The sequence below is a fragment of the Heterocephalus glaber genome, unplaced genomic scaffold, assembly GCF_053883595.1.
Source record: "Heterocephalus glaber isolate CG9 unplaced genomic scaffold, H.glaber_assembly_v1.0 deba00001698, whole genome shotgun sequence".
In the NCBI taxonomy this organism is placed as follows: Eukaryota; Metazoa; Chordata; class Mammalia; order Rodentia; family Bathyergidae; genus Heterocephalus; species Heterocephalus glaber.
Window position 1 is genome coordinate 2077803 of NW_028258419.1, and position 16659 is coordinate 2094461.

General features: G+C 41.9%; 1 protein-coding gene across 2 annotated transcripts in view; it reads left to right on the forward strand.

The window, feature by feature from the left end:
* Helq (helicase, POLQ like) overlaps nucleotides 1-12687 on the forward strand; it is a 48774-nt gene extending 36087 nt beyond the window's left edge. For both annotated transcript variants that reach the window (XM_004872334.4, XM_087199334.1), the window contains exons 16-20: nucleotides 1382-1495; nucleotides 2536-2670; nucleotides 8377-9916; nucleotides 10924-11118; nucleotides 12426-12687. In XM_004872334.4, the coding sequence (XP_004872391.1) occupies nucleotides 1382-1495; nucleotides 2536-2670; nucleotides 8377-8466 (339 nt within the window). In that variant the 3' untranslated portion in view covers nucleotides 8467-9916; nucleotides 10924-11118; nucleotides 12426-12687. The remainder of the gene's footprint in view (nucleotides 1-1381; nucleotides 1496-2535; nucleotides 2671-8376; nucleotides 9917-10923; nucleotides 11119-12425) is intronic.
* Nucleotides 12688-16659: the final 3972 nt, after the last annotated feature.

The following is a 16659-nucleotide window of genomic DNA, read 5'->3' on the forward strand; positions in this document are numbered from 1 at the left end:
GCTCAAATAAAAGAATTATACGTAGAATTTGAAAAACAGCTATAATTTGATGGTTGAATCTAAGAATCCTAGCTGACAACTTGTGCTCTCATTTATCCATTTTTACTACTTTAAAGTTTTTTTTTCTTTTATTTTTTTATTTATTAATTTTTTTGGTACCAGAGATCGAACTCGGGTCCTTGGGCTTGTGCAGCAGGTGACAAAACTACTGACTTAAGTCCCTGGCCAAAAATGGCATTTTTATTTTTTTGGTTTTTTGGTACCAGGGATCGAACTTGGGTCCTTGTGCTTGTGAGGCAGGCGGCAGAACCACTGAGCTAAACCCCTGGCCTGTTTTTTCTTTTAAAAAGTCATATAAGGGGTATAAAATAGTACTCCAGTTGTATTAATGAAGATGATTTTAACTACAGGTAATAGGAAAGGCTCTGTAGAGGTCTAACAAATGAGGGTGATGGTTATCTTCTTTAACAGGAGCAGTCCCAGGCTTGGTGGTAGCAGCTGCTCCAGGTTTTCTTCTCTCTCTTCCATATAGATTGACGGACTGCTTCCTCTGTGGTCACAAGGTGGCTGCGAATGCTGTTCTGTGTATCACATGTTCCCACCAAAACCCAGAGGCCAGAAAGGGAGTTTTTTTCAGTGCTGGAAATTAAATGCAGGGATTGCTAAGCTGCATTCTTTTCAAATCTTTTATTTTTCTCTTTTCTTTTTTTTTTTTTTTTGATAGTCTCACTAAGTTGTCTGGGCTGGGATCAAACTTGTGATTCTCCTGCCTCAGCTTCTTGATTAACTGAGAAAACTATTATAATAGAAAATTTCAGACATACATATTTTTTGTGTGTTTTTTTTTTTGGTACCGGGGATTGAACTCCGGTCCTTGCGCTTGCGGGGCAGGCGACAGAACCACTTAGTTAAATTCCTGGCCCGACATATATATTTTTTAAAAGGCAAAATCCCACCTAACTTTAATACTTATTGACTCATGATTTGCAGTATTTATGTATTTAAATAGTGCATTGAACATCATCTTGCATTTGAATCTATATCTAATATTTTGTCTTCAGGATAAATTCTGAGGTAGGGCTTGTTTTTACTTAAAGAAAAACTACATTGACTTCTTGATGTTTTGATAAAAATGAATAGAGTTCTTGACTTATTTTTCAACTTTCAACCTTTTTTCTCCTCCTAAAACTAATCCATCAAATTCTTCATAGTCTCTGCTGTATTTACTCATAATAATTCTGTTTGGACTCATCTTTCCTCCTAGCTTAGCCAAGATCCAGCATTTACATGAGGTAACATCCTCTCCAAGCCCCTGTCTCACAAACTGAACTTTGAAATATGCTCCAAAAGTTACATTTATTTATTTCTCTGAGTCTCACAGGAGCTTGAAGAGTTTTGGGTTTACAGAGCCCTTCTGGTGGAACTTACCAAGAAGCTGACATACTGCGTAAAGGCAGAGCTGATCCCACTCATGGAAGTCACTGGTGTCTTAGAGGTCAGTAACTTCCAGTTTCCACAGTGACGTTATTTCTAACAGAAAAATCAGCTTTTGGTATTCTCTGCAGTTGGCTGCAGGGCAAGTGATAGCTTGCTTATAAGTTACTGCTTATTTGTTGGGGAGGCTTCTTTATTTTTTTTAAATAAATTGCTGCCATGGTCTCCCAGAAATCCACTGTTAACTGGGGAGCAGACCCAGTGAAAAAGCATAGTTGTAAAGCAATACATAGCAGTAGGAGTAGGAGGGACAGTCCCCAAGAATGAGAATGCTACCACTTGTGCTTAAAATCTCATCTGTCCTCCACGTAAACCAGTGAACAATCACCTTCTGAGATGTGGGCTCTGTGCTTGTTTATGATAATGTGGCAAGGAGGCATTTCTTTCTTTCCTTCTTTTGGTACTGGGGCTCGAACTCGGGTCCTTGCGCTTGCGAGGCAGGACATTTCTTATTTAAAAGAGTGACAAGAAAAGGTTGTCATCTGGTATCTAAGCTTTATGTCTTCAATCAACCCTCAACTTCAGTTTATTCTTCTTTTTTTTTTTTTAGTTTATTCTTGATTATTTAGTTCCTAGTCCTGCTTGAGAAACACACACATGCACACCATTGATTCTTGAGTAGACGATGAGAACATTTTCAAAATATTGTCATTAACATTAACAGAATATTGGACTGGAACATTTTGCTTGCAGAACTGAAATAATGCCACTGGCCTAAATGCTTAATCAGTTTCTTGCTTCTGACTTTAGCACACATTAGCTGACTTAAGCTACCTTGTAATCAAATTGCAACCACTTATATGCATCTTTGAAGCTTCTTCAAGATTCTCATCTCTTCATATTTATGTTATCTTGGGCCGGGGATTTAGCTCAGTGGTTTCGCTGCCTGCTGCACAAGCGCAAGGACCAGAGTTCGATCCTCAGTACCCAAAAAAAAAATTATGCCATATTTATGTTATCTTAGTTTATTCCTGTTTTACATGTACATTTTTTTTCTTTATCCCAAATTCTGATCCTGCTGATATCTGTGATGCTTTCCAGGGTCGAGCAAAACAGTTATACAGCACAGGTTACAGAAGTCTAATGCATTTGGCCAATGCTGATCCAGACGTGCTAATAAAGACAATCGATCACTTGTCACGACGCCAAGCCAGGCAAATTGTTTCATCTGCAAAGGTGAGCAAGAAAACCACTTTGTAACTGTTATCGTTTGTAGTATTAACTGCTTATACTTTACATAACAGAACCATATACTGAACATCACATAGAAGTTTATTTTTTTTTCTTTCCGAGGATAGAACTCAGGACCTTGTGCTTGTGAGGCAGGTGCAGCACCACTGAGCTAAATCCCCAGCCAGCAGTTTATTTTTATAGACATAGAAATACGCACTCAGAATTTATAGGTACAAATACTTCATGTGTTATGACATAGGACTTGCTAAGAGGAAAAAGACCTCTTAAAAAAGTAAAGACAAGGCAAGCATGGTGGCATAAGCTAATCCCACCTGATTGGGAGGGTGAGGAAGGAAGATCACAAGTTCAAACCCAGCCTGGGCAATTTAGCAATACCCTGTGTCAAAATATAAATTGAAAGGGGCTGGGGATTTAGCTCAGTGGTTCTGCTGCCTGCCTAGCAAGTACAAGGTCCTGAGTTCGATCCTCGGTACCAAAAAAAAAGAAAAAAATATATATAAATTGAAAAAGGGCTGGGAATGTAGCTCAGTAGCAGAGCAAGCATGAGGTTCTGGGATCAGTCCCCAGAACCAACAAAAAATAAAAATAAGACAGTTTTAGGGGTTCATTGAAGACCAGGGAACCATGAAGTCCTTGAGCTCTGCCTCCTTCCCCTCTTCCCAGAAGTCCTTTCCTCAGCATCCTGACATCTGGTCTTCCTGACTCTGAACACCTGCACTGACGAGAAGCTCACAGCCTCTGAAGTCAGGGGCTTCTGGTTTTGGGTGCTCCCAGTAGTATAAAAAATATCCCAAGATACTGAGGCTAAATTTTGCCTCTGAAATCTCTACCACAGTGTCAGAGCACCACCCTCTGGAACTAGTCTGTCCTCTCATTCTTACAGTAGTTTTCCATATGTGGGAAAACGGCTCTTGTTGCCCCCAGGAGCTTCTCCTTGCTGTTTTTCCTCTGTGTTGAACAATGTAGTTTTAGGTTGCTCACAGTCCTTTGCTAAGCATAACCCAAACCATCACTGTCCTTCTGCTCCGTGTGGGTAATTCTATCCCACAATTTGGGACTACCTACTTCTCGGTTTCAGCTATAGTTCTAAGCCTGGAGTTGCTTAGTTTCCTTTGAACTTTATTGTTACACTATTATCATGTGTAAGACAAAATTGAAAGTACATTTTCACCTGACTTTTTTTGAATGGTGCTCACATTGTGTGAATTACCTTACAAAGTAAGGTATAGTGAACATTTAATTTAATTTTTTTTTAAAGTATTACAGTAAAGACTCACTACCATTTATTCCCCTCAGAATACTCCCTATCACTTCAAACACATTTATCGCATCATTCTTGCCACTTATTGAAGCAAGTCTAGAAGTGTCTTCGGTTGTGCTGTCCTGGCTGCCTTGATATCCTGAATCAATTCAAAACATTTCTCTTCCATGGTTGTTTTAACTTTGGGAAAGAGCCAGATCCAGTGAATAAGGTGAATGAAGACATGCTGTCATGTTTTTGCAAGCTTGCCCTCCGCCTGGATGGCACCCAGCAGCACCATTCGCTGTATTTCTGATCATACCCCGTAAAGATAGCCAGGAAAGAGGACTTCCAGAACTTCTTCAGGAAGTGGAAGAATGAGGGGATAAGTGAGTTTGAAGTGAGAAGGGAGGATTTTGAGGGAGATTAATGGCAAAGTGTCTTTTACTATAATAATTTTTAATTTAAACATTCTTTGTGTGTGTGTGTGTGTGTGTGTGTGTGTGTGTGTGTGTGTGTACCGGCAATCAAACTCAGGACCTTGCACTTGGACACAGTGCCACTGAGCTACATCCCTGGCCCAATTCATGGTATATTTTAACCACACCTCGTAATTGATCTCCACAGCAGTCCTATGAGGAGGGCAGTGTGGGTGTTATCCCTAGTTTATACAAGACCGCTGAGATGGACTTTGTTATATTAGGAGGTCTAAGTTTGTAGGAACAAAGTAATAATTCCATTTCTATAACACCTAGTACTCAGGTTATAGTATGTGTTTAATAAATATGTGAGTAAATGAATGAAAGAGACCTACTGAAATGATTTACATGAGAGACAGTAAGTAGAGGGCCAGGACTGTGGAGTCTGACTGCATATTATTAAGTGTGTAACTGGAGCTGCAGTCACAATAGACAAAATAAGTGACTTTAGACAAGTGTAGCAGAGCAGTTCATAGCTGGTGCGGGGAACCTGTGGTCCATCTAGGACCCATGCTCCTTTGTCAGGGGTGCCTCCAGTTCTCAGAAATCAGCTGCTCTGGTCCTCAGCTTCTCTTCCACTTTGCATACAACTTCAAAGAGTACTTGGATGCATCTTGAGACCATACCACTAAGTGGAATAAGTGAGACACACACAACTTAAATATCATGTGGTTTCTCTTATATGAGAAACTCAATATATAAATAAAGAGCCAAATAAAAGCTAATAATAGGACGTAGGGATCTTTTCTCAAATGGGAAGGCGATTAAGAGATGGAGGGAGAGGAAAAGGGATGGAAAGGATGAAAAAGGAATGAAGATGAGTTATGTCCATGCACCACCTCCACACGAGGGATATGGGCATCGTGTCCTGAAAACATGAACTAATTTAAAAAAAAAAGAGTACAGTGGATAGTCCCTGCAGAATTTTGAGTAGAGAGGTAGGTTAAAGATTGCAAGTAAGGGACTGGAAATGGAAAAAAGGAAACCTATTATGATTATATTAAAGCTATGCATTTTGGGGGGCAGGAATGCCACAAAAATGTGTGTCCTTAATACACCATATCAGGACCCACATTTTGTCCCACGACTGATACTAACTTTGATCATTTAAAGAAGTTTTGTCTGTTAAGTTTCTTAACTGTAGAATTATTTTTTTTCTCTTTGTAATTAGTATTTGGGGAGTGGATACTTTTGAGGTGATGATGGATATCCAATTCTTCATAAAATCTTTACACACTCATTTTAGCATTCTCTAGTGATTTTTGTATAACTCAGTTATTTCTACAATATCTATCAAGTGGTGATTTTCTGAATTCATTATTCTTTCTACATTTATGTATGGTGTTGTACAATAAGGGAAAGCTTTTCATTCTTCACTTAGTTATTTATTCATTTCTATTAGTTGAGCTCATGTGCCTGTACTTAGCCATTGATCTATAATGCATTATTGATCTTAGGTATTTCAGAGGTCAGGCAGCTCTGATGGGGCCAGTGGGAGCTCCTGCAACCAGGGTCCTGTGTGTGTTGATTTCTTCTCATCCTTCTTGGAGTAGGGGATGGACCCAGGGACTTCACACTGAGCTGCAGATCCAGCACTTTTTAAATATTTGTTTATTTTATTTATTTATTTTTCTGGTACTGGAGATCAAATTCAGGACTTTGCACTTGCCAGGCAGGTGTTGCGCCACTGAGCTATATCTCCGGCCCTAAATATTTGTTTATTTTGAGATAGAGTCTCTGCTAAATTGCCAGACTGGGCTGTTATGTATGATCCTCCTGCCTCAGCCTCCCTGAGTACTGGGATTTTAAGTCTGTGCCACCATCCCCAGTTCACAGTAATTTGAACAGGAGGGTCTAGTACAAAAATGAGTACTTAGTACTAACAGGCTGGCTGTGAAGCAGCAGCATGACCTTAGCAAGCATGGGGAGGAGTACACTGCAAGGGGCCCACCCAGCCTGTGCAGATGGATTCAGACTTCAATGGCGAGGGCATCCCGTGGCCCCCGGAACCCCAGGGAAGTTCAGTGGGTGCTACATACCAGCCCAGCAGGAGAAGCTGCCCATGAGAGTGCCACCCAGACTGTGGGGACACTGGCTGGTGCTGTCAAGTGCCCAAGGCACTCACAGGAAGCTGTGGGCACCGCTGAAGCTCCTAGAGACAGTGTAGCTCATCCCCAGGTCCCCAGCCCTGCAGGAGCAGATAGAGACACTCCAATGTCCCTCTTGGCTGTCTAGAAGCACCGTGGGCATAGATTGGAGTGGAGGACCCATGAGATCATTACCAACCCAGTTATTCAGTTACAGGTCTTTTTTTTGAGCATGAGAAATGTGGTTTTTCTTTCTTTTTCCTGAGCACTTCGACTTCTGGTCTATTCTCCCTGGCTTTGGTCTGTTTCAGTCATTAGTTTTTGCTTGTCTTCTTCGGGGTACCCCCACCCCAGTGTCTCCATGTTTTTGTTTGAGCCAGCTGTAGTTCAGGTGGGAAGACTGCAACACAGCTGTCCCACTGGTTTGCTTCCAGCAGATGCCTCAAGTCCGGCCTATGGTGTAGCTGAGTGTCCCTCTGTCAGCATAGAGCAGGCACAAAGGGTTAGATCCTGATTTTGTCCTTGTCCCTCCTGTCACTCTAAGCTTCCTGACTGCCTGCTGAGGTCCCCGCAGGCTTTGGGGCCCTCCTGTGAGGAGCACTCTCGCCTTTTCTCTCTCAGAGCGCCTCCATATCTCTCTGGGGAGGCTGAGTCCCATGCTTCCCACTTGTCTTGTTCATTTGTGGGTTTTTTTCCCTCAACTCCACCAATCCCAGAAGTAGGAGCTCAAAAATGGCTCTGCTAGAAATTGGTGGAATTTCTGAAAACTAGAAGTAAAAAGCTGATGGTGTTCTGTGTCCTAGTGATGCCAGCTCATGGGAGCTGTGTGCTTTACTAGGTCGGTCTGTGTGGGGAGATTGGTTTTCTAGGGTTGCTGTTACCTCAACTACTAGAAAGCTTACTAATGCATTTTTATCAATTTTATTTATTTTTATTTTTGTTTGATACCAGGAATCAAACTTGGGTCCTTGTGCTTGTGAGGCAGGCGGCGGAACCACTGAGCTAAATCCCCAGCCCATCAATTTTAAATAATGTTGCATAATATATCTTGAATCAAATTGGCAGCATTTTTGTTTCATGTGATTTCCCCCTTTATATGATTTCTTTTCTTGAGATAGGGTCTCAAGATTAGGCTGGCCTGGAATTCACTGTGTAGCTTAGGCTGACCTCGAACTTGCCACAGTTCTCCTGCCTCAGCCTTCTGAAGGCTGGGATTATAGGTGTGCACCACCATGCCTGGCTCCCCTTTATATGATGTCACTAAGCTTTTTTATTATAAAACTTTTGTAACAGAAGTACTACAAATACTTCTATATACGCAAGATCCAGCTACAGCTAATGCCAGCATTTTATTTTTGATTCTTAGAAGAAAGGGGAAAATCATTTTTCAGGAAATATTTATTGAAATCTTCTGCATACTATGTTTATAAATACTCTTTTGCTTATTATATTGCTTTTGAAATTAGCAATATTCACTTTAAGTGCTTGAGTAAAACTTTCCTTTGAAATACTGATAAGTTAAAAGCATACTGAATTCTACCGAATAATAAAATGAATATGTATAAAGGATCACTTTTTCAAGAGATAATTAAATTTTTGCAAAATTGTCTGAAGTTTTATAGATTAAAAATTAATTTTAAGTGGCCAGGTCTTCAATAAAGCTCCTTTATTTTTGGTGTACTAAATGCGGTGCTCAGCTAAAATGATCACCTCCACTTCATTGACTACCATCGCAGTCCTAAGTGGCCGTTCCTCAGTCTAGTTCTTTTAGTTTTAATGTCTGAATTATTGGCGTGTGGGATCTGGGTTTCTCAGACAGAGTTCAATGCCAGCTCCTCCCAAGCAGCGTCCACCGCACCTCATGCCTGGGTCTTTATTGCAGATGCTGTTGCAAGAGAAGGCAGAAGCTTTGCAGGAAGAGGTGGAGGAGTTACTGAGGGTGCCCACCGATGTCCCCAGTGCAAAGGCCTGAAGCAACCTGATACACATTTTTAAGTTGGAATTACTGTATTTATTGCATATGTTTTATTAAAGATTCCCACCCTTTGTAAATGAAGAAATATATTTTAATTATATACTAAGAACTATGGGTGATGTTTTGCTGTTGTTCTGAGACAGGGTCTCTCTATGTAGCCCAGGCTGGCCTCATACTCGTGGTGATCCTCCTGCCTCAGCCTCCCAGTGCTAGGATTACAGGTGTGCACCATCACACCCAGTATATGGCTGGTGTTTGAATATACCTCTCACTCATAATTGCAATAACCTCCCAATCAATACTTACACATTATTTCTCTGCTCAAAATCTATAATGCCTACCACAAAAATTTTTTTTTTTTTTCATACTGGGGATCGAACTCAGGACCTTGCGCTTGCCATGCGGGAGCCAGAACCACTGAGCTAAATCCTCAGCTCCCCACCACAAAATGAATCCAACTTTCTCAACATAACTTAACCTACCTTTGTGATCATACCTTTCATTAATCTCTTACCCATTTTTCTCTGGTCAGGGGCAGTGAATCCAGGGTCTCACATGTGCTGCCGCTGAGCTGCACTCTCAGCCCTTTCGTACTGTCTCTCATCCCACTGAACTGTTTGAAAGCCCCAGAACTTTAGCTGTGTTTTGGTTTTGGTTTTGTGAGGCAGGGTCGAACTGACCTTGAACTCACTGTGCAGCCCACACTGGCCTCTAAATCACAGTGATGCTCGCACCTCAGCCTCCTGAGTGCTGGGACTACAGGTGGGCATCCCCACGCCCAGCCTTCCCTGTCATTTTCAAACCTTCCATTTCTTTTCTTTTCTTTCTTTCTTTCTTTTTTTTTTTTTTTTTTGGTACTGGGGATCAAACTCGGGACCTTGTGCTTGCAAAGCAGGCGGCAGAATCACTGAGCTAAATCCCCAACCCTCAAACCTTTCATTTCTTAAGTGTACCAATACGTGAGAGTCTATTGCATGTTTCAAGTGTCAACTAAAAATGTTTGACTGCTGCCTCCACTATACAGCTATTCCACATTCTTCTTCATACCCATTATTATGTGCTCTTCCCCTTCTATAAGCACTTTAGGCCCCTCATTTTTAAATTGTTTTGCTTTTTGTTTTCTGCTGCTGGTTTATTATCTGGAGGAACAAGACTTTTTTTTTCTGGTACCAGGGATTGAACTCAGGACCTTGCGCTTGCAAAGCAGGCGCGGAACCACTGAGCTAAGTCCCCGGCCCTGAAGATTCTCTTTAAACACAACTTAAATATTGCCTCTCCCTTCCCTTTTCAGAATTATAGCTTGGTTGTAGTTTCCTAGAATAAAGTTGATACAAGGACCAAACTGATTTGTTTGAAGTTCTACTCATCTATCAAGAGACATTCATTGAAATGTTTGCAATGGATCCAGGCTAAGGCCTTTACGTCTCAGCATTTTAGACCATTATAAGTGAGTCGTTTACATAGTCCTTTCTATGTGCCAGGTACTATTGTTCAGTACTTCATGTGAATTAGCTAATTTAATCCTTACAACTCTGTAAGGCAGGTACAATTTTATCTCCATTTTATAGATGCGTAAACTGAAATGGAAAGGTTAAGGTCACTTCTCAAGGCTTTATACTAGTTAGTCACAGAACAGGAATTGAAACCCGTGTAGTCACATTGTAAAGTCCACACATTTCATCATTACATAAGGTAACCATGATAGATTTGCTTTATTTCCTCTTCCCAAGTGCTCCTTTCCCCTGGCCTTGAATTCCCCCTCAGCATCACATCCCATTATCCACACTGCACCCTGCAAATCTTTGCAGTTCTCACCATGTGGCCTCAGAGTCCTGGGCATCCCTGCACATGTCCCATGGCTGCAGCTAAGCATTCTGCAGACGAGCGTGGCTTCAGCCAGCCCTAGGTGCATTCACAGTGGGCCAGAGTCCAGCATTTAGCTTGAGTAGGTATCAACCCCAGTTTTATTAGTTTCCCTGAGGTAATTAAGGCTCAGATACTGTTAAACAATTAATAAGAGGCTGATTTATAATCTCAAGTTAATTTCTTAATTTAAGATTAAAGCTGGGGGCGGGGAGGAGGTTTCCTTCATAGAAACTAAAGAACCTGCATCTATAGTCCCGGCTGTCCAGTTTAATGCACACACACGTGCATGTGCACATGCACATGCACATGCCCATCCAATAGTGTTTGCCCAGGCTGTATCAAGTGTAATGATGGACGGCCAATGAGCTGGGTCCCTAAATGTCTCCTGAAGGCCAGTGTGTTGAATGCTGGGTTCCCCAGCTTGGCACTACTGGGCGGAGCTGTGCCCTGGTGAGAGGAAGGTAGGTTGTTGGGGGTATGGCCTTGAAGAGCATGTTGGACCCCACTCCTCTACTCTCCGCTTTCTGGCTGCTATTAAGTGAGCAGCTCCACCATACACTATGACCTCGATGTTCTTTGTTGCCACAGGCCCAAAACTGGTCACTTGGAAGAGGCTGGTTATCATTCTGGGACCTGGAGGCTGCTGTCCCCTTCCTGCCTCCTCCCTCAGCTTTCTCTGCTTCCTGTCTGCCATGCCAGTTCGAGCAGCTCTCCTCCACTGTGGCCTGTCCTTGCATCCTGCCTTGGAGCCCACTGACCATGCAAGATTAAGACTACTAAAATGTGAGCCAAAACAAAACAAAACTAAACCTTCCTCCTCTAACTTGTGGATGTCAGATGTGTTTCAGCCACAAAGACAGTGAGGAACACTGGGGATCTCAGAAAAGTCATACTCTTAATTTGCAACATGGGGTAAAAAAAAAGCCTCTCAAATATCTGGAAGAAATTTTCTAGAGCAGTAACAGTGAACCTTTTAGACTCAGAGTGCCAAACTGTAACCCCAAACACACTTAATTATCACAAACTGCAAACCTTGCTATTAAACCTGAGTGTCTGGCTGCTGGGGTGATGCTGGGGTGACTTGGCTCATGTGCCAGCAGAGAGGGCTCTGTGCTCGCTGCAGCATACATGCCATAGGTTCACTACCACTGGTCCAGATAATGCCGTGCAGAAGCTAGCATGGTTCCGGCACACAGCAAGCCCCATAAGTGGAGGTTTGCTGTCAACCTCATCGATCAGTGTGAATGACAAAGATAATATCTATTTGTCCATATCATGCATTGTTGTAAACTGCCGAAGAAGGTCAAGAATGCTCACAAATCCATGATGTTACTTCTTGTGAGAATAGGGTGGAACTCAGAAGCTGTTGTGAACTTGTGTGAGAAAGTTATGGAGTATGGTGGTGCATGCCTATAATTCCACCACTTGGGAGGCTGAGGCAGGAGGGTTGTCAGGAGTGTGAGGCTAGCCTGGGCTACATAGTGAATTCAAGCCCAGCCTGGACTACACAGTGAGACCCTGTCTTAAAGAAAAAACTGAAAGAAAAACAAGTATAGCACTGAGGAGGGCTGTCCACCAGTTTTTCCTGAGAAACACCAGCATGGAGATTCATAGAGCAGGTGGTTTGAAAAGGTTTGTACCTCCCTCAAAGATATATTTCAACCGAATAACCTTGTTTTATACTGGTTGTTTATGCTTGTAGTACAAAACAAAAGCAGCTTGGATGTTAGAGGAAGCTTTATGGAGCTGGGCATCCTAGAAATGGGCAACCTTGGCTCACAGTCTGAAAAAAATGTGAAACAGAAAGTCTGCTGTCACATTGGACTTGTCAACAATCTAATGCTATGGTGCCAGAGAGAAAGGAACTGCAGCAACAGTCCTCACGCTTCCATGCACAGGAAGACATCGAAAACTCTGTGCCTTGGGCTAGGCATGTGGCTTGGTGGTAGAGCAGGCACAGGCCCTGGGCTCAGTCTGAGTACTCAATTCCAGCTTTTGTATTCCTCCCCCCTCAATTGGCTTTGCGAGACATGTTGCAGTCTTGTCTTCTCATGTTTCTATTCTTTTTTGTTTGTTGTGTTTTCACAAAGGTCTTCATAAATGAAGAAATGTGTCAGGAGTCACAGTCAGAGTGATAGGATGTGAGAAAGACTCCCTGGCCATCGATGGCTTTGAGGATGGGAGGGAGCCTTGAGCCAAGGATTGAAGGCTACCTCTAGAAGCTGGAAGAGGCAAGAAACAGATTCTCCACAGAGCCTCCAAAAGGAACACATTCCTGTGGACACCTGCTATTAGCCAAACAAGGCCCTCTCTATGTCCACAATTTTAAGACATAAATTTGTGTTATTTTAAGCTATTGCATTTTTGGTGATTTTCTTTTTCTTTCTCTTTTTTTTTTTTTGGTACTGGGGATTGAACTCACAACCTTGCACTTGCCAGGCAGGCAGCAGTACCACTGAGCTAAATCAGTGATTCTGCTGCCTGCCTGGCAAGTGCAAGGTCCTGAGTTCAATCCCTGGTACAAAAAAAAAAAGAGAAAATAATTCTGTACCCCTAAGTCCCCAGTCCTTGTGGTGATTTCTTATAGCAGGAAGAGGAAATGAATACATCTGAGGAGAACTTACTGGCATCATGGGCTCTGTGGAACACACCTGGAGAATAGCCATTCCAGAGGACCCTTTCTGGATCTTAGCCCAAGAAAGGACCATTTCACATTTCTAAAATATATCTTTATGGAAGTTAATCATGATGGATACCTACCATTTTTATTCATTGCAGTTTTCTCCAGTCAAAAGATTTTTTTACTTATAATTTTAACAATGGCTTTTGTAAAATTTGTCAGGCACTTTTTTTTTTTTTTGGATCAGGAATCGAACTCAGGACCTTGCGCTTGCAAGGCAGGCGGCGGAACCACTGAGCTAAATCCCCGGCCCGCTTTTATAAAATTTGTAAGTTCTATCCCTACTTGACTAAAATAAAACAAAAAAGATCCTAAAGAACTTAAAAAAAATCAGACCTCCCAAATTTAAAGACCCAATCTAAAAATGGGCCTCTGAAATGAACAGACATTTCTCACACAAAGAAATAGACATGGCAAATAAACATATGAAAAAATGTTCAACATCACTGGTCATTCGAGAGATGCAAATGAAAACAACACTGAGATTCCACTTCACTCCAGAAAGAATAACTGCTATCATGAAATCAACCAACAATAAATACTGGCGGGGCTGTGGGGAAAGAGGAACCCTGCTCGATTGCTGGTGGGAGTGTCGACTGGTGCAACCACTGTGGAAATCAGTATGGAGATACCCCAAAGAACTAGGACTGGAAGTCCCATTTGACCCAGCTATTCCCCTGCTGGGTATCTTCCCTAAAGAATTAAAAGAATCATACCACAGTGATATATGTGCGCCCATGTTCATAGCAGCACAGTTTGTAATAGCTAAAACTTGGAAGTAGCCCAAATGCCCCTCAACTGGAGAATGGATCGAGAAAATGTGTTTGTTTGTTTGTTTATAAAATGGAGTACTACTCAGCCATCAAAAATAAGAAATTAGAGACATTTATTGCAAAATGGATGCACATTGAGGCGATACTCTTAAGTGAAATAAATTGGACACACATGTGTAAATACCAAGTAGTTTCTCTAGTGTGAGAAACTGAAAGTGTAAATAAGGACTAAAAGGTATAATAGATAATGTGAAATAGGAAGAAAAGGGGCAAACGGGAAGGGAAAGTGGGAGGGGTAGGGGAAAGAAAGAAGGGAATGGAATTAATATAAGAAAAGGTAAACATGGAAACAAAGTCTTTGTAAATAGGGAGGGATAGAGGGGTAGAAGGGAGGGTAATGGAAGGGGGGAAAAGTAAGAATCAAGAGAGTATGTAAAGGTGCATATCTCCAATGATGAATGTCATTATATTGTACACCTAAAATGTACCAATAAAAGGATATACAAAAAAAAGAAAAGAAAAAGAAACAAAAAAGATCCAATTTCCACAGAGAATTGGAAATGTGAACCCCTAACTTCTGAGGAGTTTTATGAGCCATGTAGTCTAAGACATCTCAAAACATTTTTTCTCTCCTTAAAATGGGAAGAAAATACATTATCATAATAAAGAGACATGCATTAAAGCTATAAAATGTAAGCTAACAATTTAAGTGTAAGCAACTAGCAATTATAATACAATTAGTTCTTTTTTGTGGTCAAATATATTACTGTATGATCACAAAAAGTTGGGGAAATGTCACAGGCAATTGATTACTCATTCTATAAAAAGTATAGCAAGGCTAGTTTGATTCTATATAAATTTGTAGGCACTTTCAGAGTGATAATAAGCATCTGTTGTCCATTCTAGAAATAGTGAAGGAATTCAACATCATCTTGCTGAAATTTGTCAAAGCCATTTGAAAGTTCAGTTAAAAAATAAAAGCTCAATGAAAATATTTGAATTATTTTACTGAATAGCTTCAATGTACTTCACCTAATGCTGGACACTAGACTAGTGCAAAGCCTAGGAGGGGAAATAGTTGGTCCTTTTTTCTTTTGGGAACAGTAAAGCACAAATACGTGAACTACAAGCCAATGACAGTAACAAGATGAGACACAGGAAATGAAAGATAAATTTTCTAGGCACCAGATCGAGAGAAGTGAGAGGTAGAGTCTTTGAGAAAGAACTCTGGAGATGGACCATGGTTTAGGTGGTAAAGAACAGGAGCATTGGGAGTGTCAGATCAAGGGAGAGAACGGCGTTTGCAGGAGAGAGAGCATAGGTACTCTTCCAGCTGAGGTATCCAAGAGGAGACAATGAGCCATGCCATCTGTATATTTGAGTTCTTAAAGCAGTAATGAGAAACCAAAAATAGCTCTGGATTTGTGCTGAGCCATCTCTGCTTTCTCATCTGGTCTCCCCTGTGATCAGTGGAGGGCACTGGAAAATGGTGCACAAGTGGCCACAGTACAGGCAAAACCATATGGCTACTAAGTTCATGACCTTGGCCTTCTTCCCTCTGGGATCTGTCTAAACTAGAACAACTAAAAATGTATGTAATATTTATCAGAAGTAAATCTGGGTGCTAGTTAAAGTGCTAAGGGTAGAGTTTATTCTGTGGTGACCCCATTACAAAGGGGACGAGGTCCCATGAGAATGGAGCAGAACTTTTTGGGTGACTGGATGTCACAAAGGCAGAATGACAGAGGACAGGAGGACAAGCAGAGACCTGAGCACAGATGGGGCTGCTAACTGATGCTCATCTGGAGAAGAAGCAAAGCTCTCATCCTCTCTCAGTAGGAAGTGACAGGGAAGGTTAGAACAAGGCACCCACCTCTGGGGCAGGGCTGCTCCCCTGAATGTCTGCATTTCCCAAAGGTACTCAAGTCCTTAGGAAGACAGTTTCAGGTGGTGGAAACCAACATCTCGCAGTGGGAGAGAAAGAAGCCGCAACTCCCCTCCTGAAGGGGCTGCTCTGTGGCTGGTGGTGCTCAGGGGCCTCTCCACCTCTTACCAGGTTTGGCTGGAACACACAGTTCCCCTGTTAGCATCGCTCCTTCTCCAGCCACTTTAGGGAGGCTGGAGTCATCCCGGGGGCAGCCCTCAGCTGTTGGAAACATGTGAATGTTTGTTCAAGTATTTTAGACGAGGGAGGAGTGGAGCAGGCAAAATCATTTGTGTCCAGAGTATATTGTTTTTAAGGTCAAGGCTGAGGCCTAGTTCAAAACAGTCTGTCTGAAATTTGGTCAAAACTCTTTGTCACCTTCTAATATTTGTTCCAAATGCTCTATTTAGCTACTCTTTAAAAAAATATCATCACTAAGATCAACTCATTTCCTTCCATCTGTGTTATAAGCCTGGATTTTGCTCTTTAACTTAACTGCAGTTCTTGTTTTGGGGTGTTTTTTTTTTTTTTCAGTATGCTCACAGGGGAGCGGGATGGAAGCTTGGCAAAAGTTATCCTAGCTCTTAATTCAGCTCTTAGGTTCATCTCACGAGACTCCTGCAGCAAGTAGGCTTTAGAAACACATGACCTTGAAAAGCTTCGTCACTCACAGCTCAGGCCTGAGCAGGTCCAGTTCCAGATGACTTCAAGAGGGGGTGAATGTGTACAGGCACCAGGCTGCCCTGGAGTTGCTTAGCCTGAGTAAATTCATCAAAATTAAACCTTAATGATGCTGATGTCTGTGCCACTCTTCTGGGGAAACTAAAATGCAGAGAAACGAGGCTCTAATAGCCGTCAGTAATCAAGTCACTGCCTTCTCCTGGGCCCTGGCTGCAAAGATTTACACCAACATCTACTATTGTTAATGGCTCTGCTGCCAAAAAGGC